Below are 27,498 nucleotides of genomic sequence, written 5' to 3'. Positions count from 1 at the left end.
CTCTAAGCTCTATTCATAACTGAAAACTAAAAGTTTCTTAGAAGTCTGGTTCCTGAGATATATCCAACCAAACATTTTTTGTTTCTTTTCCTTCCATTTTGAAGACGATAACTTTTGACCAAAGTCTCGAAACAAGTTTTGGTTTACAGATATGAGTTCACAGTGAACTTGTCTGTCTATGCATTTCGGGTAAAAAATTACAAATTTATTTTTTTTTTCAGATTTTTGAGCAAAAATCAAGAACACTGGGAAAAAAAATTCATTTTAAAAAATTTCCTCCATATCCATCGAGTGAGACATCAAAAAAAAAGTCCAAAAATCTTTTTTCATAACTGAAAACTAAAAGTTTCTTAGAGCAGAGGTCTGGTTGCTGAGATATTTCCAACCAAACGGTTTTTTTTTTTTTGTTTCTTTTCCTTCCATTCCAAAGGTTTTTCAGCAATTGAATAGTTTTGATTATTGTTTAATTTTAATCCGCTTATGTGTAATTAATCAATTAAAAACAAAACTCCATTATTTGACTTAAAACACAAACATCCAACTTATTTATTTATCAGATCTAAAAATAAATTACAAATGCATTTATCGCTGCCATTTGCATAACTGTTTTTATATACTTTTCTAATCTATATATTTTCTATACACACATTTTTGTCTACTATATTTTTCAACCGAACTGATATCCGGCCAAGGATGCCCCAGGATTCAATAGACCCAACCTCTGTTTCTGCTTCCTTTGTTCTGTCATGTGGTCTTTAAGCTCGCGCAATTGCTGTGATAAATTCGTTACCAATATTTGGGTTTCTTCCAAATTCACTTGCAAACTTCTCAATTCAATTTGATCACCATCTGAATCAACTGCTGCCAATGACATAGCTCGCAATCTTGGAAACCAATCTAAGATACCAGCTTTAACCATTCCATAGACATAACTTTCGGGTCCAGTGAATTCGGTTGGATCTTTCACTTTGACCAAGACAATAAAGTACAAATAGTGCCACATGTTGTGTTCGCTTTTGATATGTTCTTCAAAACTAACGGTTTTGTTATCGAATGCCGACCTATTCAAACCACAAATGAAACAGGTATTCTTCAAAATTAGCTCCTTTTGTTGTTTTTCACTTCTGAGATCGGCAAATGTATCGATTATCACACCGAAAATTAAATTAAGTACAATAATAATCACAATAAAGAAGAAGAGAAGATCATAGATGACACGTGCTGCAAAGAGTCCTTCCTGTAAGAGAAATTTTCAAATTAATACAAGATAATAAAGAGTATATGCATTTAATAGAAGTACCTTACTAGACGGAGCTCTTAAAATATCACCAATACCACCTCCATTGCGTAAACCTTGATTCAGTGTTGTTACAATACACATGACCAATGAATCGCAGGCACGTTCCTTTTGCTCGCCATCTGCTGGTTCGCTACGCATTTTGGCAACATCTTCAGGAGAAATACATGAATCACCATCGATTGGTTGCCCAGTTAGGTGATTTATAAGTGGTTCATTCTCTTCTAAAAAACATTGATATTAAAGTTAGCACGACGAACTTATATATTTATTAGGGAGATTTTATTACCTAAAGGCAAATCGGGATCAACAGGTACTAAAAAGTCATCTTTAAAGAATATATAGCCTATTATAGAGAAAAGGTATACAAGAATAAGAGCCAAAACAGCTGTAAGAACAATCGATCGACCATTTCGTGTAACAGATCGAATAACATTTACTAATGTCTCTTCGCGATAAACTACGTCGAATAACTGAAAAGATAAAAAAGGTTATCATTACCTACTACATGTATTTTTGAAAGCAAATTTATAAATAATTCTAAACAATGATTCAAAAAACGTTCAGTAATAACCAATAATATTGAAATTAAATAATAACGTCAAAAGTAAAAAATTTAAATTTTCGAATCTTGGATGTTGATGATGAATTAAGACTAAGGCAATTTTATTTTATTCGTTTGTTTAATATTAAAAAATCAGATTGGCCGTACTCAACACAGGCCCCTGAACTTAAGCTTTAATTTTTTATAGGCCAGAACCAAATGTCCCCTAAATTTCACTTAATTTTGTATGGCATCATACCAATCAAACCTTTGGAATTCAAAACTAAAGTTCAGGTGGTTTGTGTTAAAGCCGGCCATTAGAAAAAAAAACTGTACATGATATGGGTGGTCCATAGGGGCCGAATCGGCTTAGGTGATGTTTAATAGTTGACAGTAGAATTGCATTTTTTTGTATGCTCTACACTGTAGAGTCTAGAGTCTACAGCCCATAAAGCAAAAACAAAATTGTGCAGTATAAGTGTCAACTATCAAATATCACCTTAGCCGATTCGACCCCAGGTATCCAGATGATCTAAAAACCGAAGACGGCCCAATTTCTTACATTTATTTGAACGGAGTAGTGCGTTAAGCACTCACATACATAAATACATACGGTTAAAAATGTTTAAAAAAATGCAGAAGGAATGAGACGAAATAAAATAAAATGCAGTTGATTTCGGAAGGTAAATCTAAACTTTAGTGGATCGCTGAAATTTGATTATCTCGTAACTAACAATTCTCAACCATTCTAGTATTTGTGTAAAAAATTTGAAAGAATGGAAGGGACAATTTACCGTGTCTGAACGATTAGTCAAAGATGCATTTTTTATGGCAATGATGCTCTGGAACGCTTTGTCAATTCCTCGCACCTCGTACCCTGAAGAAAATTCTGGTTTTTTTAGATGGTTGAGAATGGGGTATGAATTCAGCCTACACCTTCACATTAAATCAACGCAAAAAATTCTTTTGGGAGAGTATTATTGCAATAACCCAGTGATTTAGCATTAAATACACAATCCGCTCATCTCTAAACTAAATAGTTTGACATAGGAAGATCCTACAGATCCATGCAATGCAATATCACAATGGGCCATTCTATATCCTAATTATGACAGCATTACACTGCCCAAAATCTCGTAAAGGCTCTAACTACAAAATTTATGATTTTGATTTTTTTGCGTATTTTGAGCAGTTGGCATTGTCTCTGATATATTTTTATTTATTTTTTTAGCTTAGGTCAAAAAAGTCTCAAAACTCCAAATTTTTCATTTAATTTTTTATGCAATTTGCGGTATTGGTATAATATAGTATATCCCCCTATAACTAAGAAGTATGAAAATTGTAGTAATTGTAATTGGGCCGTAATTGTAGTATGGGCAGTACACTGCCCGTAAAGGCCCTAACTACAAGATTTTCGATTTTGATTTTTTTGCATATTTGGAGCTAGGGCAATGTCTCTGATTTATCCTCATTTAGTTTTTTAGCCTAGGTCTTCAAATACGTCAGAAAATTCGAAATGTACTTTTGATTTTTTTCATTTTTATATGCAAATTGCGATATTTGATTTTGTTCTTCCCTCTATAACTCAGAAGTAAGAAAATTGTAGTTAGGGCCGTAATTGTAGTATGGATAGTACAGTCGTCAGCATCTGGTCGCAACCTAAACTAACAGCAGTCCAAAAAAATGACTGAAACTCGTGAATGGAAGTCGGTTATGTAGGGGCTCTTCAGATCTCTTCAAAATCTAAATTTTTACCTCGGTGACTGAAATAAAGGACACGTTTTGCATTGGCTTTAATATTGAAACTAATATTTTAAATAAGTTGCGGACTTTAACAATAATACACAACCCAAAGTTCGCTAAAAGCCTTTGCTAAAGCCTAGTACGCTAGAGATGCGAAACCAAAAATAAAATTAAAATAATCAAAAATTAATTAAACAAAGTTTGAATTCATACGAAAATAAAATATCATCAATATTATTAATTTATACTCACCAATAGAGAATAGAAAAATGGATGAACTAGAAGGCCACAAAAGACAAAACATATGTACCCAAAGTGGTAAAAAAGTTGAAAGTCTGTAATAAGTTTTAAAAAGTTCTTCTCCAGAGTTCCTTGATTGCCCATGATACTTATTATGTGAACTCCTTTTAATGCCACCTGTATTTACAGAAAGAAAATATTTTAAAAATGATCAAAACCAAAAATTGTATACTTACAGTTACTGATCCCAATAACCAAAGAGTTGGTTCCGGTCCTATAAGAAATATAAACCGTAATATCACTGAACCAATTAGAGTTCGAATACCAGATTCGCGTGGCAACATTATGACAATCACAAGAGAAAATAACATTATTGCCCAAAAAAGCCAAGAAACGTGCGGAAGAAGTTCTAAAACAAAAAAGTATTAATTTCAATGTTTAATTTTGTTAACATATAAAATTATCTTACCGGGAACAGTGTTATCGAAAGGATAGAAGAATGCGACAATCATATTTATCACAACGACACAATTGAAAAGTATACTTGCCCATAATGACATATAGCTACTGACCCAAAACAGTGCAGGTTGACCTTAAATAGAAAAAAAAAAAAATAAAGTTAAGTTTTTTTATACATACATACATATGAACTAGACTATTTTTGTTTATTATTGTGATTTTGGCGCCAACTAATTTTCCCTAGAAAGTAAAATGCATGATTGGATCGCACTGCCTCTAATTCAATGCTATATTAAAGCGTTGAAACTTGAAAATGAACGTTGTTGGCTATATTGGTAAAAAAAAAGCCAATAAAAAAGAGTTTGACGATCGGGTTGGTCCCCGTGAAATAACTATGAATCCAACCTCTATTTTAGGAGGCAACACAAAAGTTGTTGTTATTTTATTCAAAGCCTTCAAAATAATTTTTTGATTTACAAAAATAATTGTACGTATACACCACACTGACCTACACTTACCTAAAAGATATATTTCAAAATTCAGCTATACATTATTTTTATTTTATATTATATTTAGAGCCAATTTTTCATTAGCCAGATAAACCCAAGTTAAGGCTTGTTCCAGAGAATAAACGGTTTTTATTATATTTACATTTATTCTTCTGATAGTCCAACTGACCATTGAAAAATCATGGCTAAGTTTGTAGTTGATAAGTATAAACGATAATAATAAATTTTTTTTTTATATTATTTGTGGTGATTGGAGGATGAAGCTATTGAGTGAAATTTTTTTTAATTTGCTTTTGACTCATGCAAGACTTAACTTAAATTAATATCTAGTCAAAATTAATTTCTAGAATTTGAGTTTTGAGAGCATGAAAAAAAACTTTAAAACCTGATTGCTCAAATTTTTGAAAATGCGCTTTCTTCTACGGAAAATAGCACAATTTTTAAAGGTAAGAATAGACTCAGGCCAAATATGACTAGATTCCGATTTCTCATGTCGTTTGGCATGTTCAAGAAACATTTGGGACAAGATGTTCAGACCACGTCATTTTTGGAAGAGAAATTTAGTGAATAAATTAAGTGAGTAAATTAAGTTAGGAAGAATTCAAGTCACAAAAAAAATTGCCTAAATTGGAAGTTTTTTGTACAGCTAACCAATCAGAGACGCTAAACTTGACTTAATTTTTCGTAACGCCTCTGAACCTGCCCGTTTTTATTCACTCCAATCCAGCATCGAAAAAATTAAAAACCCAAAACACTAGGCCAAATGTCAAATACGTAATTGTGGATTTATGTCTGTGTGCTAATACATATATGAATAGCGGACTAAAAATCTGGAGTAAATTCGGAGTACCAATTTTGCTCCTGACTAAAGAACTGTAGCCCTTTTTGACTAAAAGGGTATTTTCATTGAAGTGAAGGAAAACGACATCAGACTGAATGTGGAACAGAACTAGTATAATGCAGAAGCGATTGGGTTTCTTTGTGAGAGAACGGAAAGGAACTCCAGAAGAAATCAAATTAACAGAAGCTTTTAATTGATAACTAACAACGCTTAATTTGAATCTTTTCGATATCTTTTTTTTACCCCTTCCTAGAAATTCTCAATTAGTGTTCATTGATTTTTTTTTTTAATTCTTGAATATACCTCTAAGTTTCTTTTGCCATTTCATTTCATTAAACATCTCTTCGGCTCGGTCGAAGAAATCAGCCACTTTTGATCCTTGGTCATCTCTCTCAGCTGTGTTTAAAATCTTAGTTTTGGTATCAGTCGTTAGATATTCACATATTTCAGGTATAGGAAATACAATTTGTTCCAATGTTCTATCATTTCGAACAATCTGTAAAAATAAAATATGCAATGATTGAGATGAATTAAAATGCTTTCAATTCAATCAACAAAAGTCATTTCAATGGAAAGAAGTTGATATTTATTGCCTTTCCTTGAAGTTTCTTTTGTTCATTAAAATTACTGAATTATATTTTTACTTACTTCAATCTGTGCTGTATGCGTTGCGTAATACATCAGTGCTTGACTCATTTTCGAATCGAAATTCAATGCCTCATCCGAAGACTTCAGCAGTGTGGCCAAATCTTTATTATGCTGTGCCAGCTGATGGCACAAAATGTATATATTATGACCAACTTCGCGAGGTGAAACTGTAGCATCGTCGTCTTCAGGCTCAGCATCATCATGTTCACTCTCATCGACCATTTCTTCTTGATGATAAGCTTTACATGCAACTTCAACCAATTGTTTAGGATTCATATTATATAAAATTCTTTCAGCATTTTCACTATCCCCACGTGACTCCATTATGGCCAATAGCAATTTCGATGCATTATTTTTCAGCTCCAAAACCAAATCCATACGATTTTCACCCAACGGATTTATATTGTTCATAATCAAAGCGGTTATAATGTCCAGTCCATTTGATTCATGAGTTGCTATGCAATTTTGGTTTTCATGACATGGTCCCTGACAATACTCGGTGAGTGTTTCAAGCGTCTGATTTATAAGAGCCACATTATTCTCATTGATATACAGGCCAAGCAGCCCCAAGCCGCCAGTAGTAGAGCCACAAATGCAGTCCAAGAACATCAGAGTCTCCGATACGAGATTATAGTTTGTCTTTTGATTTTGATTTCGAAGGAGATTTTGCAAATCTGGATTGTGATTCTCGCAAAGAAGCTGAAGAAATCTCAAAATTGGTTGCATTACAAGAACTTTATTTGAAAGTTTATTGCGATCATCTTTGTCTTTGTTCTTTTCCAGTTTTTCAGCTAAGATATCTTCAAGAGGACTTGATATATTCAATGCAGATGTATCATCTCCAGTAGCCATATTGCGAGCATGACTGTAAGCTCTTGCAGTTGCTAGTCCAGCATTGTGCAGTTCCTTCTTCAATTCTTCCGTTATAACCACTCCATTGCTTTTCACACCATGTTTTCGTGAGATTTTCTCCAATTCTAAACTCATATCATGTGGCTTAGATTCATGAGCTTTTGCAGCAATGTCAGACGTGTTAACTGTAACAGTCGATTTGATCTCTTGCTGTGAGTCTTTCATTTTCTCAAAGAAAACTTTGAAAAATGCTTGGTTCAAGTCACCACTGAGAAATTTAGTGAACATTCCCTTCTGAATGATTGGATTTCCACCTTCAAGAAGGGCTATGCCCAGCTCAGCCGCCTCGACAAATATTGAAGGAGAATGAACAGATTTGATGACAAGTTCCACAACCAAATCTGATGCTCCTTCACGATCTAGATGATTTTGAACTTCATGAAGTGTCTTCCCAGCACGAATAAGATATTTGGCTCCGGGCCCATGTGTAACAATATGCTGTCGACGACTATCTCCTCCTTCTATGGATTTCTGTGAAAATCCTTTGCCAAAGTAACGAATTAACAAAGAATTTCGAAGAGAATCACCCTTTTCTCCATAATTGACATCAAAAGCCATCATCTCTCGAAGAGTTCTAAGAACTTTCACACAGAGCTTTTCTTCTTTCTCTTCTAAAAGCTTTTCGGTGTGCTTGATAAGTTTTCGAATGAATCCTCCACTCTCACATTTTTTGCGCGACTCTGTACCTTTGGGGAATAACAACTCGGAACGATAGAGTATATCAACTAATAGAGACAATTCCGCTTCAACCAATGGCTTCAATTGGTCCTCCAACAGAGATACGATGTCTTGAAGACCTTCAATTATACTTCGGTCCATTCGCATACAGTTTGAATAGTAAGCGCTATCGTACTTTGGTTGTTTTGAAGCCAGCAACCATTTGGTAGTCTGTCGTGTAAGCAACGCCGTTTTACTCGACATCGATACTACTTTTTGTTCCAAGTCCAATGGTATCGCAATATTCCTAGTCTTTGCTGATTCCGAGAGAGTTTTAATGCAATTTTCGACATTGAAACGTTCAGCTAGAGATAACCATTTGCATTGAGATAATTTATACGTGGCTTGCAGCAGCTGCACGAATATCATTTGGCGTGTTTGGACAATTGTACTCCCATCAGAAAATGGACTGCTAAAGAATGTACCTAAAATGGTCATTACTCCAGTCAGTACATAGTTTATCAGGGCTTTATTTTGTTCCACTTGAATGATGGCAATAAGCTGATTGATATCAGCAAGGAATGACTTTTCAAACAAGTTCCACATGTGTCCCGACGAGTAGATTTCTTTCATTTCCACTTCGGTATCGATATAACAGTGATTCAAAAAGTCGACATAAGCTTCCTTGACTTCAGGTATACAATCCGGATGGCAAATTACAGTAACAATATCATCAAGAGACAACAAATTGTTGCATTTGATTTCGGTGTAAACATTCTTGCCCATTGTACAACAAGCTAGCAGCTTCACAAGTTCAACATGATACTTGAGTGGATTGTCATCGGATAAAGGTTGTTCTTTGTTAGTTTTTCGCATCATAGTGACAAATTGATTGAAGGATGTTTTGTCGTTATAGAAGACTAGGACATCTTCGCCTGCATTTATGAGCTCTTGCATAACCATATCTTGACATTTGCGTATAAATTGATTTTCAGCCTTGACAATGGTTTGGAGGAATTGTAAGTAGACAACATGTCGACCATGGATTTCAATACAATGAACAAAATGTTGAACCACTTTGTCAGTAACTTCATTGCAAAGAGATAGATTATCTTTGAAGATGGCACACACAGTTTTGGCTTCCAGTATCTATAAAAATATTATTCATTAGTAAATAAATTGTTAAATAGGATACAAAAATAGGTACTAAGCTAAATTAGTAAGAAAGGAGTTAGCATTCAAATATGCTGATTAAAACTCCCCGGGATGGGGTTTATTATTTTTTGGTTTTACAGGTTTTTCTCAATTAGTATAAACAAACAACCATGGGTATTCTAGCAGCAACAACATATCCAAGTTAAGCGGTATTAGAAGATAAAACAAAATAATAGGAACAAATATTTCAAAACAAAGAACAAAAAGGTACAAAAAAGACTTACACTTGTTGTAATTTTTGGAAGCATTTGCTTGGAGGGGGAGGATAAAAGTAATAAACACAACTGATTGGAATTAAAATCAAAAATCATTTTTTTAAACTTTTAGCCTTTTATCCAAATAAAAATATTTTTTTGGAAAACAATTTAAAAAAGTTTGTTTTTAGACTTCAGTACAATAAAATAGGTATGTATTTGGGAATTTTTCTTTAAGACCACGTTGAAATTAAAAAAAATTGGATGGCGGGTACCGTAAATAACATCTTAAAAAAAATCACTAAAAATTATCAGATGATTTTAAAAATCATTTAATCCGTTTTTGAGAATACATATTTTATTCTAAAATTTACGATGAGGATATAAAATTAATTTAACAAATTGGTAAAATCAATAAGATGCAAAATTGATAGGTGTTGTTTGTTAGATTTTTGTTTACAATTCTTAAAAAAAAAAAATGACCTTATAATTTATTTTCTATTAAACCTAATACATTTTTTACATTAGTTACATATGTATAAAGTTCATTTTTTTAAATTAATTTAATTGACTAAAACAATTTTTTTGTCAAGTTTTTCAAAATAGGCATTTCTGTATAGACCGAGAGCTGGGAGCAGATTTCTTGCGCGAGAGGTAACCGATTTATATTAGGGCCCTATTATGACTCGCGAGTAGAACTTTCGACTCAAGTCGAACGATTTGAGAAACATTAATATAGTGGTGCTCTGATTAGAAAACTACGACTATCTACCCGCAATGCCATCAAAATATAGAAAACGATGTGAAAATAGAATTTTTAAAACGCTAAATGGCTTATCAAAGGATCAATAACCTTGTTTCACCAAATTTTTCTAGGGATTCGCGAGTCATAATGGGGCTCTTAATATTACAAGGAGGTCCATTTATATCGATAACAAACATGTTAGGCTGCCGGCAATAACAGTGCAGTTATTTTAAACGACTATGACATCAAAAAATTTGTAACGATCCCCACTTTTCAAAAAAGATTATAATCGCATTGAAAAAATTCAAAAACGATTTACTAAATTTGCTCTTCGAAAGTTGAATTGGTCTAATTGGTTTAAAGCCTTTATCTAGTAGAATAACATACTATTCGGTAATATTCGCGAGAGACGTTTTAACGAACCATATTGAATGTCTTCCTCTTTTAGCCTTGTTCGGTATAAATGCAACTTCTAGAGTTTTAAGACCTAGAAGTAACTTTTTCTTGTATATTTCACGATATGCTACAAATTATGGCCAAAATGAGCCGATAACAAATGCTTGCGTTAAATTCAACCAATAGGTATGCAAATGTTTGATTTTAATCAAAGCAGAAATAATTTCAAATCACTTATTATGTTAATGATAATCTAATTGCTTTAATTTTTTATTAATTATTTTTAATTATTATTAAGTAATATCTTTGTAAATAGTCTAAGAGAGTTGTAATACTTATAGACGTAAATAAATAAATAACTATTTGCTGTGGCTCAAAAAAATCGTTTAAAAAAAATCGTAGGTATGAAATTTTCATAAATTAGTAATTATGTAATTATGCTTAATGTACAGACTTTTGAATTGCAATAAAAAAAAATGTCGTTGCACCGAAAACCAAAAAACACAAAAACATTTTCTTGCAACGTTTCGAAAAAAATTTGGTCTTCTTTGAAAGCTCTAAAGTGGAGACCATAGCAAGCCTAATAAATCGCAATCGAGGAAAGCAACGATTATTAGCGGTTTTTATTTGCTATAAAACTGCGTATTTAAATTCTGGTTATACCTCCACTCCCAAAATTTGCCATTATCGCTTCCGGGCTTATGCACTTTCCAGGCTAGGCTTTATTGGTAGAAAAACAAGATCATAAAGTTCGATTTAAAAGACGAATATTGCAGGGGGAGGGTCAGATAGACTACAACACACGAGTTTATTGTGTTCCCTGCTGAGCCGGGTAAATCAGTCGCAAACGTATAAATAATTTTCTGTAACTTATTCTATTCTAACTTTGTTTTTTTTTTTTTTTTTATAAAGTTTATCTTCTTCGTTGGCTATAGCAGAAGAAGATAAACTTTATATAGAAAAGAAAGATCACGGAATAAGGAAGTATTTATTTAGTTTTTTTTTTTTTTTTAGTTTTATTATCATATAGGGATAATGTTTTTTTAAATAACACATTGGAGAATGGTAAATTTTTTTTAATTTTTTTACTTTTGAGAGGGAACAATTTATTAAATAAAAAATATATTATAACACAATTGCCAGATAAATTGTTAGTGGAAAAAATAATATTAATACAAAATAATAATGTAATATTAATACAAAAACAAAAAGGCTTTATGGAAAACACCTAATACAAAGGGTTACAATTTGGTTATCAAGTCCACACACACGCACGCACACACACACACACACACACAGAATACACATTGAAAGCCTCACATTTCAGAGATTTTTGTCGAAGTCATTCCACCACCTAAGCTAGAAATGTTTAATAGTTTTTTTGTTTGTTTAATACATCGACTACATCGAAAATTATTATTGTTGTTTAAATATAAATTTAAATATTTTTGTATTCTTACTCCAGGATTAAGAAACAAATCCAAATGATCATGCAGCAACACTTGATTTTGCTGATTGCCCAGACAAAAGTTTTCCAAAAATTCGTGTGCCAAACACATTAACTCTTGCATAAGAACATCATCCTTTTCATCGTAGGGATTTTGCAATAAATCCAAAACCACCGTGTGGACACCGACATTCCTCAATAGCCGTTGTTCATGTTTGCGTGGTTTAATGTTTGAACCTTAAATAAAGCTAAAGACATTAGTATGTCAGATAAGTGAATTCACTCACCACTGGTTACACAAAACTTATTCATTCGAATAAGAATGTCCTTGACTTTTTGATACTCTGTTAATTGTTCCAGACTCAGAGATGCTCTGTATTCGGAACTGAGTGTAGTTTCGAGTGATTTTTCTAGCGATCGATCAACTGAAATAATGATTATTTTGTTATGATTCCCAAAATGAATAACGATATAACAAGAATTTCATGTTTCTAACCAGGAACTACCATAGCATTCTCTTCCATTGCTTTGGATTTATATACCCACAACTCAGATTTTTCCACACTTTGTCTTAGAATGTCCAAATCAGATTTAATCTGTTTGTATGATTCAACGTCGCTGTCTGAAACCAAAAGTTGAACCTGCAAAACAATTTAAACAAACAATTTAATGACTTCAATTTCAAATAGATAGAAAGAAGAATCATTTTACCTGTCGAAAAGCATGCAAGACTTCTTGCCTCTGGCTAAAATGTCTAAAAAGTAGATGCAATGCTCCAGAAACCAATGGAGGATAATCATGCATTATGAGATGTAATAACACTCTCAAAAATGTTCGACCACCTTGTCCATCTAGATCCAAATTGGCAACATCGCCATCACTGCCAAATATTCCCTCAGCTTGAATACCAATTGATTCCAGATCAATGTTCTTTTGACGGGCATTTATCATCGATTCGGTTGGTTGGGTTTCAGTCTCATCGAATTCTCGTTTAAAAATCGATAACAAACAACTAATTCGATAATCCAAACGGACATCAAGAATGAATTGTAAGATTTCGATTATTTTTAATTTTGTGTCCATCACGAGTGGATACTCTTTCATTTGACTGATGGATTTTCGCTGTTGAATTGTCGGTGTAGCCATGGCAGATCCAATAGGACCAAGTGCAAGAGATGTCATAACAGTATTCATGTCACCAATAGAACGAAGAACACCGCCTTCAGCTACAAGAAAAAAAAAACATAAATAAAAGGTAAGGAGTTAAAGGTATAAAGTTCATCAAAATCAGTTTGTAATATGATAACACAAATAAATATCAGTTCGAACTTAAAGTATGAGTTTTTTAAATATGAAATTTTATGTAAAGCAAAATAAATAAATACCCCAACAAAATATCACACGAAGAAGAAAAGCAATATTACTTACATTCAACATCGTTCGCATTGTAACGAGCACTTGCACTTGTATTGTTATTTGAAACGCAATCCAGAATACAAAGCAACGTTTTAGTTAAACGCAGTAGATCACTGAAGCTGTAGAATCCAAAGTAGATCAAATCTCGTGCAAGCTTAACAACCTAAAAGCAAAATCAAAAATGTCTATTTCATAAAAAATGCATTTCGAATGAGCAAAACGTAAACTTTAATAACTTAATTCTTTAAATATGATGGGTTTGATTTTTAGATAACTCAACCAATAGTTCGGTAAAGAATTTAAACTTGCGATATATAATTATGATGGCAAGGCTTGCATTTCTAAAGAATTTCAAAATCCTGCACAGGGAGTCCTAACCTCAAAGGAGATCTACTTTTTTCAAACTTTGTGTCTACGATTTTTTGGAGATTTTTCAGAGGGATGTTTGAAAATAAAAAATAACGGTCATGTTATATCGCCCCTTAAATGCCAAAAGTAAGTAATTAGAATTTCAAAATATAGAACTTCTAAATATGAATAAAGTGAGTAACCTAGATTTTGTAATCAGAGTGCGATTTACCAATAGTTTTCAACAGTTTTTTGTTTACGGAAGCTTGGAAAAGTTATAGGAATTATCAGTGAACAAGCAGCAAATAGTTAGAGAAACGTTATTTGTTTAATCATAGTGTTTGAATGATTTATTGATCAAGAGATTGAAGGAACCAAAGAGCCGTACAAATATTTTGATTAAAAATATGTATTTAAAGGATAGAAAGACGTGTCGAATTAGTTTATTAATAGTAAACTCATGAAATTTGGTTAATTTATGTTTAATTTGTCATAGATGGAAAAATTCCACGCAAATGCTTAAGATAAAACGTTGTTTATTTTTTCATAAAATTAAAGTTTTTAGATGGAAGATTTAGATTTAAAAAGTATTCTTTAAACCACTCTTTTTCCAATACTAAGGTTCCATGGCTTTTCATACACATAGGCACTCGTTTGTCGAAATTTTGAAGTCTGAGTTTTGTACACGATATTGCGACATGGTAACACAGTTCTTTCTGCCAAAATTGGATGGTATTGATGGGGCCAATATGTGGTTTAAACAACACGGTGTCAACTGCCGAACAGCCCGTGAAACACTTCAATTACTATTGTTTCGGTTATCAGAATTGAGCCCCTAGATCGTTTGATGACAACAAGCATTAAAGGAGGAGACTCAACTCTGAATCAAATAATGCAACTCAAAGAATTTTTATTGTACACGTTTAGAAAATAAAAGGGACTAGATATTAGATCAAGGTCATTTTCTAAACGAAAATTAAGGTAGACGAGTTAGAGAAATTTTGTTTGTTACGCAAAACTTGACTAAAAAATAAACATAACTTTTCTGAACCTGTCCATTGAAATTGGAAAGACAATTTTTAGACGAATAATTAATTTTTTTGCTAAAATTGTATCCTATCCCTTGAATCAAAATCATTTTTGCATTCCAGCTGATTGTCATTATGCGAAAAACGAAAAAGTTTTGTGAGTATATTTTAAGAAAAAGTGGATATAAAGATTGTGTGCCCGGCCAAGTGAAATAATTTTCATAATAATATAACAGTTGTATTGAAATTAAAAATAAAAACTAAATTTACAAGTTTTCGAAGCAAAACAAACAAAAGCTGAATTTAATCTTGTCTTTTACATTTAAATGCTTCAAAATTAATTTAAAAAAATACTGATAAATAAAAAACATGGATTACTTTTCGATAATATGCAAAAAATAATACTATTGAAATAAATCAGAGAAGCATAAAACTACTTTTTTTTTGTTAAATTGAGGCATTTTTAAGACTACAAACATTAATGAAACATGCTTACCTCAAATGTCAATTTATTTTGCTCTTGATCGGTAAAAAGCCACGCTTTAACTGCAACATTACATAAATAATTCTCAACAAAGACAATAGTTGTATTAAACTTAGCACGAACTGCTTCCTTGTTGCAATCAGGATGTTTTTTGTAGTCATAGCTAAAAATAAAAGAAAACAGAAATTAAAATACTGTTCCCATATTTACTGTATAACATACTCTTGAATAGACATTTTTGATGAGATTTCACTCCACAATCTAGCATATTTAACAGGAGTAACTGGCTCCTGTGGATCACGATCAACGTGTAAATGCAACATAAGTCGACAAAATGATGCTCTTAATTCATAAGGAATTGTTTCATCTGCCATACATCTAAAAAGAAATATAAAAAATATCGATAACACATCTCCAAAGCTTTGTTAGTCAAAAAAAATATTATAATTGAAACTTACCTTAAAATTAAATCAATATTAAGTTGGGGTGAGAGATTATTTAATGCGAGATATTGCCTATTCAGGCACATATTCGAGAATAAATTCAATTGATGGCGATAGTAATTGAGAATTTCACCTTCTTCGGTTCTACCTTGACATGATGAACTAGCCAATTCTGCCATGGATTTCGATTTCTTTAAATTAAAAAAAAAAATGTTATAAATAATATTTTTTCTCTTCAATTTTTTTATACACAATAATTTAAAATGTTTAAAAACTGAGTTGCAAATTTATTTATATCAAGTTACACATCACGCTAAGAATACATAAAATGAATGACTGCCACCTTATCACCCGACATAAGAAAAATATAAAGGTGATTTGCTTCATCATAAATCGTGTTTCTAGACCCAATGATGTGGAAAATGTGAATATGCTTGTGAGTAAACGCATCGTTGGTGGTTTGAGTTTGTTGTTTGAAGATATTGCATAGGTGTTTGAAAATATTGCAAGAAAGTTAAAGCTTTAAATAAAAGTTACCGGTTTTTTTTTCTTTGTTCTTAGCTTTGATGTATCAAGGATATTTTTTTTTATTTTTCGATGTTCCTATTTTTATATAAAAAAAGTTTAAGTTAAAGAGGTGATGAAGAATTGAAGAGCATCAAAATTATGAAGTGATTGAATTAGGTTTAATTTAAAGCGCAAAGGCCAATAGAAAGTAAAAACCAAGAGCATAAATTAAGCAGTAACTAACATGAATGTATTGAAATTCAAAATTCTTTGCCGCCAGGGTTAAATAGTAACTGATAGTCTGTTTAGAATAAGACTTAAACTTATCCTTATTTGATGAACACCCGAAAAGTGCAATTTTGTGACAAAACGCATTTGTACTATGCGGGAAATGAGAAATAACACGGGGATAAACGAAATGATGAAATCAGGAATTAAATCATAACCTCCAGCGGGTTATTCAGTAGCTGCTAAAGCTTGTGAACAACTTGCTGGATGAGAATTATAAGGTTGTATGTTTTATGGAAACCCCTGCAGACATACAACCCTATAATCCTATAATAACTGGAGGGTGACAGGGCCAAACGGACTTGAAATTCGGATTCAGCGGTCCCAAAAACATATAGAAAGATAGGTCTGGTTTCTGGTTCATGACACTTTTTTTTTTGTGTGCCGGTGATTATTCAATACCTGCAATTGTATTTCTCATATGAAAATTTAATGTTTAAAAGCACACTTGCTCACAATCAATCTCTAACTATAACTTCCAAATCAGCAAAAATTACAAAAAAAATTCCAGAAAATAAACAGCTGACTTTGAACTTGTTTTGACACACCAAAAACTTTACCACAAAAAAAAAGAAGTGCATCATATGATCCCATGTATATTTAGCATCCGCTTTGTAAAAACTTTAATTCAAAATTTTGATTTTAAGAAAATCAACTTTTGTCCAGCTTTTCGACCAGAATACTCCTATGTGCAACGCGAGTCATTTCCAAAAAAAAAGAGCGTTTCTCATCAAAGTGTGGCATGGAATCTTAAAAAAATATCGTGAGACAGCAGAAAAAAGGCTAATGGATGCCAAAAGAGACGATAGATCCCGATATCTGCATCCACATGGAAAAACCTTTTTTAAAACGTATATAGAAAGTCAAAGTCTATTTTCAAGGTAAAAGTCAAAAACAATAATTGTAGTTGATTTAAAATACGAAAATGGACGATATAACAAAACAAAGTTGTGTTCAATATAAAGAAGGGTTTACACTAAGTTTTGAACAATGTTAAACTTTTTAAGAGCTGTAAATACATAGGTATGCTTATATATGTAGCATAAAAAATATATTATAAAAACAATAAAAATATTTTCCAACTTACCGGTTGGCCCTTCCATTGCAAATGAATTTCATAGTTATTCGAATTTATCACTGTATTATCACCATTTATTTCTACCAACAAACTATCATTATCTTCTTCCAATGTTTCCAAATCAATATCCTGATTCGATTGTTTCTTCACAGGCGATCGTTTGATATGCGTTTCAATAAGAATGTCAGCATTTTTTGAGCTCAAAACACTTTTACATATTAATTCTTGTGTTACAGCAATTGCCTTCCTATTTGACACACACAAATCAGATAGATAATCCAAGAATCTAGAATCCCAACAAAGCATATTCTTGCGAACCAATCCAACAAATGTTTCAATCTCTGAAGCTGTTATATGTTTTTCAAGAAGTTTTCGATTATTATGTAACAATGCTGTGATTGTATCTTCGGCTAGAATATCATAACCAATTTGTTTTTGCATTAGTCCAAAATGTTTTGCAATATATTCCTAGAAATAAAATATTTTAGTAATCTGGGGAATCCAAAAAAAAAAAATCGTTTGCATACCTGATTCTTCCTGTAATCTTGTTGAGACAATCTCAAAATTCGATAACACAAACGAAATATATTTTTATATGGACTATTTTTAGGATCACTTAAATCGTCTAATCGAAGAAATGGTGGCTCACCATCTTTCTCTTGGAAAGGACCTTGAAGAATTTTAAATAACTGCTTGAGTATATATTGTTCTCGAAGAAGCTTTTGACGATCACGAATTGGATTTTTGATTGTCAATTCAAGTGCTTTGGTTTTATTTTGTTCGTTTTCCATGCCAGCAATAAAAAAGACAATATCTTGAAGCAGAGATACCAGCGCTCTTCTTTCATTAACCGAAATTGTTCCATTTTCAAATTTAGATGTCACATTTGCTAATACTTTGCAGGCATCATTGGCAAAATCAAGATCACGTACTTCGACAGGAGAAACAGGAATCAATGCAAATGCTTCTTTGTCTTCCTTGATGGCTGAACAGCAAACCTATAAATATGTTTAAGTCGTATCAAGATGCAAAATAGTAATCTGAGTAAACAGACCTTAGACATAACAGGTTTGTCGTCATCAATATCAATTGGAATTGAGGTCGCATGAACCCAAGTATTCGAACATAAATGTCTCAATCGAACATAACTCGACTGGGGAACAAGACTATCGGCTCTTGTCATTGTCGTCGGATCCAGTTCAAAAACTGAAGCGATTTCCGTTGAATAAGGAACCGAAACCAAACGAAATTGTTCGCCTTTCGATTTGTCTGCAAAAAACATATATTCTAGATTAGATAAAATACATTCTTTGCCATTTTTCAGTTATGTGTACTTACCCATTGTTCTCATTCCACTATCAGAAGCATCTTCGAAAGTAGTATCACCATCAAGCTCAGCTGCTAGATAATATCCTGTTGCAAGGTGTTTAAAACGATACAATGAATTCCAATGACCAGCTCCACCACGACAAGAATCATGCTGAACAACTTCGATTTCCCACAAAGCTTTACTGCTTGTTGCAGCTGTAGCACTAGTTCTACCAGTTGTTCGCAGGAAAACATGCTGTTGTTTCTTATATTCGTCCATAGTAAGGAACTTTTCCTGTTCGGCATGAAATAGACGAACAACATCACCACCTTTCAAAATATGTTCTTGATTCTCTTTGTGTTCCATGAAAAGTGTAATTTTCCATGATGTTGATGAATTCAGTACGTTAACCTCTTTCGATCCTGGATTATCGGGTAGCTCGTAATTGGCAGCTACATGGAGATTCTGTTGATCGGCATTTACAGGATTCAATATCACTTTATCACCCACTACGACATTGTCACCTATTGATCGTAGTTTGTAGAAGGGCATTATGTAAAACCATGAACCCTCGTTGCCATTTGCATCCAAGTAAACTCGCATAGCGTTCTTTTCGAGCAACGATGGAAGGCGCTTGTTGACTGTTAGGTATTTATTTGATTTGAGATGAAGCATTTGTACAACACTGCCGTATTGTACTGAACTGCCAAGGAGTTTCTTGTTTTCTGTTTCATTTTGTTTCTTTTCAATTTCTGCGGCATGCTTTAAAATAAAATACAAAAATTACATTGGTTTCCTGGGAAATTATAAAATCTTACGTGTAGCCGGGTAAGGAGATTCGTATCAGTATTAGAACTGCCACTTTGTTTAGCTGCTTTCCAAAATTGCTTCTGAGCTGAATATCTGTTCATAGGACATACTTTGATGAGACAATCTGAAAGCAAGTTTATCGAAATTTAAAAAGTTTTCATAGTTTTAATTTTTTATTTTTGTCATGTCAATTTAATTGTAAATAAAGCTGTTTCTAGATTTTTAAGTAACGAGGAAAACATTTGGCGAGCAAGAAGCAACGAACTGTAAGTGTTGCTGGTGAAGCAGACTTATTAAATTTTAAGATACAGTACAAGCCCCGGAACATTTTCATTACTAAGTCAGAGGGTATAAGATACTTAATTATTACTTTAAAGCTTACAAAAAACAAATGAATCATTACTATTTTTCACCCTATTTTATTATTCGTTTTTCTAAGGCTATGAGTTAATGGATCTTAGTGTTACAATTAATCCATCATATAAATGATGAATTAATTCGTTTTAGAGTAGGTATTGGCGCATTATTCGAGAAAAAGTTCATCGAAAATATAATTTTTATGAAAACCCGATCTTGACGCCCTCGTCTCCCTGATTACAAAAATACTAAAGCCATACATTCTATCGCTTCCAAACACAATGCTTTCATTTGATAACTACGTAAGTCATAAAGAGCGAAGGACAATTTTCAACCGGCATGTTTTTACGTAAAAATGGGTAACTGTGGCGTATGCGCAACATTGATTGTTTTCTATATCAAAATTTAAACAAAAAAATTTCGTATTAGTGCGTAACTTGCATGGAATTACCATCAGGGAAACTAGAGAGTTTGTGTGCAGCCAGGTAAACGAAACTGTGGCAATTGAATGGACAGCTATGAAGGTTTTAACCCTACAGCTTCCAACCATGCAACCAAATTTAACTACAATGCACCTTCAAGCTCTAATAAGCTGTTAGTACCTGGGTGACCGAGCTTTGCTCGGTATCCTTAAATGTTATAATATAACTTTCAGTGAAAAAAGTCAAATGTAAACAGCAATTTTTTGGAGTGGGTTTGAGTTTGCAATGACCAGTTTTTTCGCGGGTTACAAAACACCACATTCCCACTTTATAATCCAGTTTATTTAAGTTTGAATATACGATCAGCAATGAATAGAAGGGTTACAGGAATCTGCATTATCGAAAATGCTTACAGCAATGAGATCCCTTTTTGTTCAAATTTTAATTTACGGGTCAGAAAGTTTTGGATGGTGAATATAAAGTTAATCTTTTTTTCAAGTTTAGCCTTGTCGGCGAAACTTTGTATGAAGAAATACTATTTTATCTCTGTCTCTGTTTTATTCTGTATCAGATCGCAAAATATTACAATTTGAATTCAACAAAACAGGGTTTTCCGGACAAAAAACAACCAACTGAAAAACCCTGTTTTGTTGAATTCAATTTGTAATATTTGGCGATCTAACTGCAACTTTGGAACCTTTTATACTTTTTTGAAAACTACAATAACAACGTACAATTTTTTTTGCGGTGTTGGTCGCAAATAAAAGTTAGAAATAGATTTTTTATAAAACTTGAAACTGTTAGTTAATTTGCAGCGAAATGGCGTATTTTGATTAATTAATTGTTCCTAATTATTTGGCAATGTTTTTGTAAAAGAATTTAAAAAAACAAAAATCAATAATGGGTGCAGGAAGCAGAATACTGTTGCCAAGTAGGGATTCTTCGAAATTTCACAAGAATTGCATTAAATCGAAAACCTTAAGAATTTGGGATGAACAAGTTACCAAATTCTGAGAGCCCTTAAGTTCCCCAATCAGCATATTTCGTTTGATACATTACTTTTGGGACACCCTGTATATTATAAGATTGACATTAGGTCAATGGTGTTGCTTTTTGTGAGTTATTTTATTCATATACTTCGCATTAAAACGAAAAAAAAAAACGTAAAACAAAGATAATTAGTGATACCAAATCAACAAATTACTAAAAAGTTTCAATACATGATCAATACATGTTTAGTTATTGTAACAAAAAGAAAAAGAACAATGCGTAAAACATAGAACCATCCCTCAAAATTTTATTGAAATCGTTGAATCCGTCTCCGAGAAAAAAAAATAATATAAGAGAAAATACTTTCAAAATGTTGTATTTGCCTAGAGGACCAAACCCTCAAAATTTCATCGAAATCTTTAAAGTTGTTACCAAAAAAAATTCTATATTAAAAAAATGGGCGTGGCCGTGGGCGGATCTTTCCAAAAATACTTCCAAAACTTTTTACTCGCTAAGATAAACAAACCCTGAAAATGTCATCAAAATCGTTAGTGCCGTTTCCGAAAAAAACTTAAACTATGTTAAAAAAGTAGGCGTGGCAGTGGGCGGATTTTAAAAAAAAAAAAACTTCCAAAACTTTTTACTTTCTTAGATGACCAAACCCTGAAAATTTCATCGAAATCGTTAGAGCCGTTTCCGAAAAAACTTATATGTTAAAAAAGTGGGCGTGACAGTGGGCGGATTTTTCAAAAAAAAACTTCCAAAACTTTTTACTCGCTTATATAAACAAACCCTGAAAATTTCATCGAAATCGTTAGAGCCGTTCCCGAAAAAACTTATATGTTAAAAAAGTGGGCGTGGCAGTGGGCGGATTTTTCAAAAAATGCTTCCAAAACTTTTTACTCGCTTAGATGAACAAACCCTGAAAATTTAATCGAAATCGTTAGAGCCGTTTCCGAGATCCCAATTTTATATATATATATTTATATATAAACAATTTTAGCTCGTTTAAAGTTATAAGATTAAATTTGCTTAGTCAGAATACGGTTGGCAAGTTAACCATTTTAGGCGAGTTATGGACTGAGTCATGAGTTCAAAATTTGTCTGCATGGAAGCGGTTGAAGATGCAGAGCATACATACATACGGTTTTTTAAAGTTTGGATCTGCCTTAATTTAAAATGGAGCTGTACTTTTTTGATGTAAAGTCCTCAATTATAAGTAGAATATGGAAGGGAAATTATAAATTAATTCTACAAGTGTACTATGTAATCGGTACATCGTCTTCGAAAACATAATTTTTCATTATAATATTGAACGCAAGAATCTTTAATCATAATTTAAACAATAAAATACAAACCTCAAACTCTTAAGAAATATTTAGTATTTCTCTGTTAACGAGCAGGTCTGTGATGTCTGTAATGAAAACGTTTAATGATTTCAATTTCAATTGGAGCCATGTCTATACTAAATACTGTAAACCAGATCCGCTTTTAAATCAATATTTTATTTATTTACAAAAATAAAAATTTCTTCTTTACATCTTTTAGTTTAAAAGTACGATCGATTTATTTGTTCTATAAAGGTCAAATAAAACGCCGATTTTTTTTCAAGTTCATACAAACAACTTTTTGGGTCTAACAAAAAGAATAAAACACGTGCTGTTGAACATTTACAGCCCAGTATCACGTCTAAAAAAAAGTATTTCCATTAAATCAAAACAAAAATTACGTGAAAATATTTTCATAAACATCATAGTACAAAGCTTATAGCATAACGAAACATCCCTGCGTGTGAAGTAGAGCAGCAGGTTAACATGTCCCCAACCCATTTAGTAACGATATGGTGTTTGTTTATACTCTCGCGACCCCTTGTGGTTTTATATTGCTTTATTGATGGCGTAAGAAATAAACCAATCAAAAATTATTGAGGCTTATAAAAATTTTGACCTATATTCTTTTTTTTTATTACAAGAAACAAGGAATAATTTTTAACAGACACTTGTACTTTTTTGTTTGGATTTAAAAAAAATTTTTTTGTATAAAATGATACACAACTTTTTGTTTATATTAAAAAAAAAAAAAACAAAAGGAAATAATATAAAACTAAAGGAATACAAAAATTATATATACCTCTAAATTTCTTCGGCGGGCAATTCAAGTCTCCAGCTTCAGGGCACACGACTGTTCTGTCATCAACCAATCTGTGTGGAAAAATTGAAAGAGTAAACAAATCAAATAAAATTCAAACATCCCGAATTTGATTGAAGCATTTTCGACTTGAACGTGATGTGTGATCTTTTATCTTACCCAAGTGTACTTAAGAATCCCGACACATTTCCTTCAGCATACAAAGATACAACATCCCCCAAATGCAGAAAACTTGCCGAACCAATAATATTGTCACCCATTTTTGTATCGAAATAAATTTTGATTTTTTTTGTTTGTCTTCTTCTTTTATTTAATTTATTTTGTTGTTTTTATTGATGTTTTTGTGCTTAACTTATTGGTCCTGAAGAGCACTCTTTTTGATGATGAATTTGTTTTTTTTTTTTTTGTATTTTGTTGGAATTTTTTACTAAGTTATCAAACCTGTAATGAGTACAAAAAAATGAAAGAATTAGATCAAAAAAACAAGCCATCTGTAATTTGTCTTAGTTTTGCAAGAAATATTAAATGAAAAGAACAAAAAAAATATATATACACAAGAATGAGATAAACAATTTAATTGTTCATTTGAAAATTTACTAGCGGTGAGGTGGCGGTTAATGTGAAGTGGGTAATTGTTCAAACAATCAATGCTGCCCCATAACAAGCTCACAGCTTGAAATTGATACAAACAAAATTTTGTCTAGGATTTTTGTGTTATACAGTAAGGTTTGAATGATTAGACACATTCATGAGATTTGTTTTTAAAAGTAATAGTTTAAAATACATTGCAGGGGTAAAAATTAATTAAGAGACTTAAATGTAGTTCTCTTACCAAGAACAATAATGTAAGATCATAAGCTTAAAAAAAGTAATGAACAAAAACCCACGGTTAAGGTTGCAAGTGGAAGTTACATATAGTTCTAAGGGTGTATAAATGACAATGTTTGAGCGGATTTGATTGGAAAATAAAAAATTAAAATGATTTAAACGAAACGAGAATGATTTAAACCAAAGAGATCGTCACTGCGCTCATAAACTATCGATAAACAATATGCAACCTTGTTTACGACTTAAACATTTCAAAAGGATCATTGAAAATTCCACAACCATCGTATTTCCCTGATTTAGTACCGTGCGACTTTTCACAACTCTGGCCACCATGGGAGGTGAAAGTTAATTAATTCAACATTTTTTGGCAATTTTATTCAAATTTCAGGAATTCTTCCAACACAGATGCATAAGCATTCCGCACACATTTTCAAACTTTCAAAAATGGGGTTGGATTCTTTGGTTTTTTATCCCAATTTAATGTTATTTTTTTAGCCAAATTTGTACAAAACAAAAATGTTCTGTTTTTTTTTTTTTCAAAACAACCAAAAGTCTGCTTTTAAGTGCCAAAAACAATGTTGGTTTCGTCAACACGCAAATTAGCACGAAAACCGACATTTCAAAGTCTGGTGCTCACAAGATTTTGGGTAAACACAACGTAATTTATCGAAAACGCCAACGAACACCCAAATATAGATACAGCAAAAGAACTGGAAAAAGTACCAATTTGCTGCCGATTTTGATTTTCTTTCTTGAAATCCAAAAAAACCATTTGTACATACCATTCGCTCGACACTACGAAAAATCGAAGACAATGGTTCAATGAGTGCACTTTAAATGTATTTTTCGACAATTTGTGAATAGTATAAAGTTCGACCAAGAGGAATTATTAATTTAGGTGTTTGTTTTCAAATAGCGTACTTTTTCATTTAGTCTCAATCTTTAGTGGACATTTGTTAATTCTTTGAGGGACCTATCTCATTTGCTCATTTTGAAAATTCTGAGCTTATTAGATATTCAAATGAAAATAATTTAGGCTCTGTTGATACATTTTTCCCTATAACCTCTTAAAAATGTCCCCAACTTTCTCTGGCATCATCTGACGAAAATGTGCTTTGTGACTTTACTGGTTGTTGAGTGAGCGTTTTTTTTTTTTTTTTTTCAAAATGACGGCAGCACACAGTTTCAAACATTACTTAACAAAAACGTTGTACGGAGAATCATTCATAAAATTTAAATTATTTGTCTAAAGGGAATGGTTTGTTGTTTATACATAGTAACACCCAAAACAAACTGTTTGTAGAAATCACAACGAAAATGACCCGACAACAATGTTGTCAATTTGATCAAGAATTAATTGCTGATTCCATCACCAAATCGTTACGCACTTATCATTAAAAACTCATAAGATAACTTTTGTATTTATAGCGATACAAAATATAACGTTGTATAGAATACTTTTAGAGAGTTTTAAGGTAAACAATCTTTTCTCGAAAGATTTTTTCATAATTTTGATAAAAAGTGCTCAAAGCTTAAACAAAAAATTTTTTTTTATTTTTTTTTTTTACTTTTTTGGCTTTTAACTTTTTTAATATTTAGAATATCGAAAAAGTGTTCTTAACATAAAAGACGCGAAATTTAATTGTTGACGTTTTTTATAAAACCAACTTTTACCTATGATGAACAGAAGTCGGGAATGGCGGCCAAAAGGTGAATTTCACGAGTGCGAAAACCCAAATTTCTATCGAATGAGCAAACAAAATTTTGGAGTGGCACAAACTGCTGGGTCAAATTATAAATGCACTGGACTATAATGCAGGCTTTAAAGTTTCAAATTAATTACAAAGGACAGAAGCAGCTTCGTAGATTATTAGTTTAGAAGTGGGTCTAAATGCTTTATGAATGAGATAAACCCCAGATTTTCTTAGAAGCGACAAATAGAAGGAATAGACTATGAATAAAGGACATTGCATTTACAATACAGGGTACATCTGAGTATGTTGCACACTTTGCGCGGCTTCAAAGCATAAACAAAATAAATTTAAAAAAAAACTCTGGGTGTCCAAAATATCGTGGGCACAAAGCCAAAACCACGAATCTGCAAAATTGTAGTTTTGAGAAAAACCGCTTCAAAGTTTTGGAAACACATGCAATCTTATGGAAGCTTGTGCAACAAAAATTAATATTTTAGGCTTCTAGGAAACAGATGGAGGATTGGGATCGACGCAGTGAATAGAATGACCGATAACAAGTAAAATGACACATTAAAGTGAAAATGTCCAAAAATGCAGATTCGCGGTTTTGGCGTTGTGCCGACGATATGGTCATTGGCGGAAGTCCTTGTCATGCGGGGACTACAACAGGACCTTTTTAAAAAAAAAATTATCGAAATTAAATTCACGCAGCGTGTTGTTAAGAACTTTTTTGGATAAGATAATCACACAAAACTAATGATATTGGATTCATTAATATCCATAAGAATATTAAAAAATAATTTGTTAAAACATCCAAAAAATTTATTTACATTGGTTCACTTCATTTAATCTTTGTTGACAAAAAGGATCAGATATTTTTTTAGAATCAATCATTCTCTTACAAAATCAACAACAACAAAAATAATTCCCAATCACTTATTCCTCTACCGTTTGTCTAAAGGGGAATATGGTTTCCTTGAAAATAATTTTTTGTTAAAAAAAAAAACACGTAGGTATTCTGTTTCCAAACAACGTATTAGTTAATTGTCCTGTTGATAAATGAAAAAACATTTGATCGACTGATGAAAGCAAATATGTGCTTTTCTGGTATAGTGCTACGTTTTTCGTCCACCAAACATCGAATATAACAGGAAATACACAACCAAAATTACTAAAACACGAAGGGTCGAAAATATTAATTTGGGGTAGGAGTATTTTCAAACGTATGTCTTAGCTTAAACTATGCTACCTTAATAAAATAGACTCTTGAGTGTAAAAAAAAGTTCATATAGAAGAACTACATAGTTAAGTCCAACAATCCAGCTGAATTTTTTTTAAATTGTTATGGAAGTGGAAAAAGTCGTTTTTCATTATACTTTCCGAAGTATCTTTAACTTTTTGAAGTGTTCTGAAAATTTTCTATGAAGAGCAAATGTGCGGTTTTCGATTTCAAGGCAGCACTGTTACATTATAAGAGTTTATTTATGTTCATACCTAAAAG

At 32.2% G+C, this 27,498-nt stretch overlaps 1 protein-coding gene across 1 annotated transcript in view; it reads right to left on the bottom strand.

Annotated features, from left to right (window-relative positions):
- Positions 1 to 513: 513 nt before the first annotated feature.
- LOC129917123 (inositol 1,4,5-trisphosphate receptor) overlaps positions 514 to 27,498 on the bottom strand; it is a 47,405-nt gene continuing 20,420 nt past the window's right edge. The window contains exons 2-24 of the mRNA XM_055997482.1: positions 23,635 to 23,916; positions 23,458 to 23,528; positions 19,567 to 19,682; positions 18,778 to 19,510; positions 18,494 to 18,708; positions 17,967 to 18,437; positions 17,449 to 17,907; positions 15,582 to 15,757; positions 15,346 to 15,501; positions 15,136 to 15,286; positions 13,276 to 13,426; positions 12,559 to 13,073; positions 12,344 to 12,488; positions 12,135 to 12,272; positions 11,861 to 12,084; positions 6,282 to 8,999; positions 5,937 to 6,129; positions 4,294 to 4,416; positions 4,061 to 4,233; positions 3,837 to 4,001; positions 1,587 to 1,770; positions 1,301 to 1,521; positions 514 to 1,237 (exon numbers count right to left, since the gene is read on the bottom strand). Of these exons, the coding sequence (XP_055853457.1) occupies positions 668 to 1,237; positions 1,301 to 1,521; positions 1,587 to 1,770; positions 3,837 to 4,001; positions 4,061 to 4,233; positions 4,294 to 4,416; positions 5,937 to 6,129; positions 6,282 to 8,999; positions 11,861 to 12,084; positions 12,135 to 12,272; positions 12,344 to 12,488; positions 12,559 to 13,073; positions 13,276 to 13,426; positions 15,136 to 15,286; positions 15,346 to 15,501; positions 15,582 to 15,757; positions 17,449 to 17,907; positions 17,967 to 18,437; positions 18,494 to 18,708; positions 18,778 to 19,510; positions 19,567 to 19,682; positions 23,458 to 23,528; positions 23,635 to 23,735 (8,169 nt within the window). The 5' untranslated portion in view covers positions 23,736 to 23,916 and the 3' untranslated portion in view covers positions 514 to 667. The remainder of the gene's footprint in view (positions 1,238 to 1,300; positions 1,522 to 1,586; positions 1,771 to 3,836; positions 4,002 to 4,060; positions 4,234 to 4,293; positions 4,417 to 5,936; positions 6,130 to 6,281; positions 9,000 to 11,860; positions 12,085 to 12,134; positions 12,273 to 12,343; positions 12,489 to 12,558; positions 13,074 to 13,275; positions 13,427 to 15,135; positions 15,287 to 15,345; positions 15,502 to 15,581; positions 15,758 to 17,448; positions 17,908 to 17,966; positions 18,438 to 18,493; positions 18,709 to 18,777; positions 19,511 to 19,566; positions 19,683 to 23,457; positions 23,529 to 23,634; positions 23,917 to 27,498) is intronic.

This window comes from Episyrphus balteatus, chromosome 3, assembly GCF_945859705.1.
Source record: "Episyrphus balteatus chromosome 3, idEpiBalt1.1, whole genome shotgun sequence".
Taxonomy (NCBI): domain Eukaryota; kingdom Metazoa; phylum Arthropoda; class Insecta; order Diptera; family Syrphidae; genus Episyrphus; species Episyrphus balteatus.
Note: the sequence above shows the minus strand (reverse complement) of the source record. Positions and strands in the feature narration are given on the sequence as shown.